The sequence below is a fragment of the Hippocampus comes genome, unplaced genomic scaffold (assembly GCF_001891065.2).
Source record: "Hippocampus comes isolate QL1 unplaced genomic scaffold, H_comes_QL1_v1.1 scaffold33, whole genome shotgun sequence".
NCBI classification, from domain to species: domain Eukaryota; kingdom Metazoa; phylum Chordata; class Actinopteri; order Syngnathiformes; family Syngnathidae; genus Hippocampus; species Hippocampus comes.
In genome coordinates, this window is record NW_017804842.1 from 817,238 (window position 1) to 817,928 (window position 691).

Sequence of the window (691 nt, forward strand, 5' to 3'; positions counted from 1 at the left end):
ACAACATGCTGGAGAAGGTGGATGAGATGATCATCGGCGGCGGCATGGCCTTCACCTTCCTCAAAGTGCTCAACAACATGGAGGTGAGGGCACGGGGGCGGGGGGGAGGAAGGCTTGACTCGCAGTCCAATTGAAGCGCTCAAGCCAAAATTCTTCCGCCGGTCCAGAAAATGGAGGTCTTCTTTCAAACTGATCCCACAAATCACCAACAATAATGTCACCTTTAGTCCTTCCGACCGATGCGGCGTGGATCCAAAAGTTTGCTCAATTGCGGTCCGGAAGGACCTCTTGATGAACCTTGCCTTGCTCAACATGCCCCAGCAGTCTCTTAACAAAAATGTTTCTTTTGTGCCGATGACACTATCTACCCTCCTGGCACCAACGCTGTAATCTCAAGCGGATTCAGAAATCTGCAAACAATTTCACACCGGGACCAGCATTTGCTCAGCCTGATAACCGATTTCAACTTCTCCCGAGTGAGACCTCGGATCCGTGTGGCCGAAACGAGAAGAAAGCAGGAATTTCTGTCTTCCTCCCCTCAGATCGGCAACTCTCTGTATGACGAGGAGGGCGCCGGCATCGTCAAGGACCTGATGGCCAAGGCCGAGAAGAACGGCGTCAAGATCACGCTGCCCGTCGACTTTGTCACCGCCGACAAGTTCGACGAGAAGGCCGCCACGGGTGTCGCCCC

At 53.7% G+C, this 691-nt stretch overlaps 1 protein-coding gene across 1 annotated transcript in view; it reads left to right on the forward strand.

Moving 5' to 3' along the window:
- Positions 1–5: 5 nt before the first annotated feature.
- The window catches only part of LOC109516795 (phosphoglycerate kinase 1-like), a 2,270-nt gene continuing 1,584 nt past the window's right edge, over positions 6–691 (forward strand). The window contains exons 1-2 of the mRNA XM_019871584.1: positions 6–83; positions 543–684. Of these exons, the coding sequence (XP_019727143.1) occupies positions 6–83; positions 543–684 (220 nt within the window). The remainder of the gene's footprint in view (positions 84–542; positions 685–691) is intronic.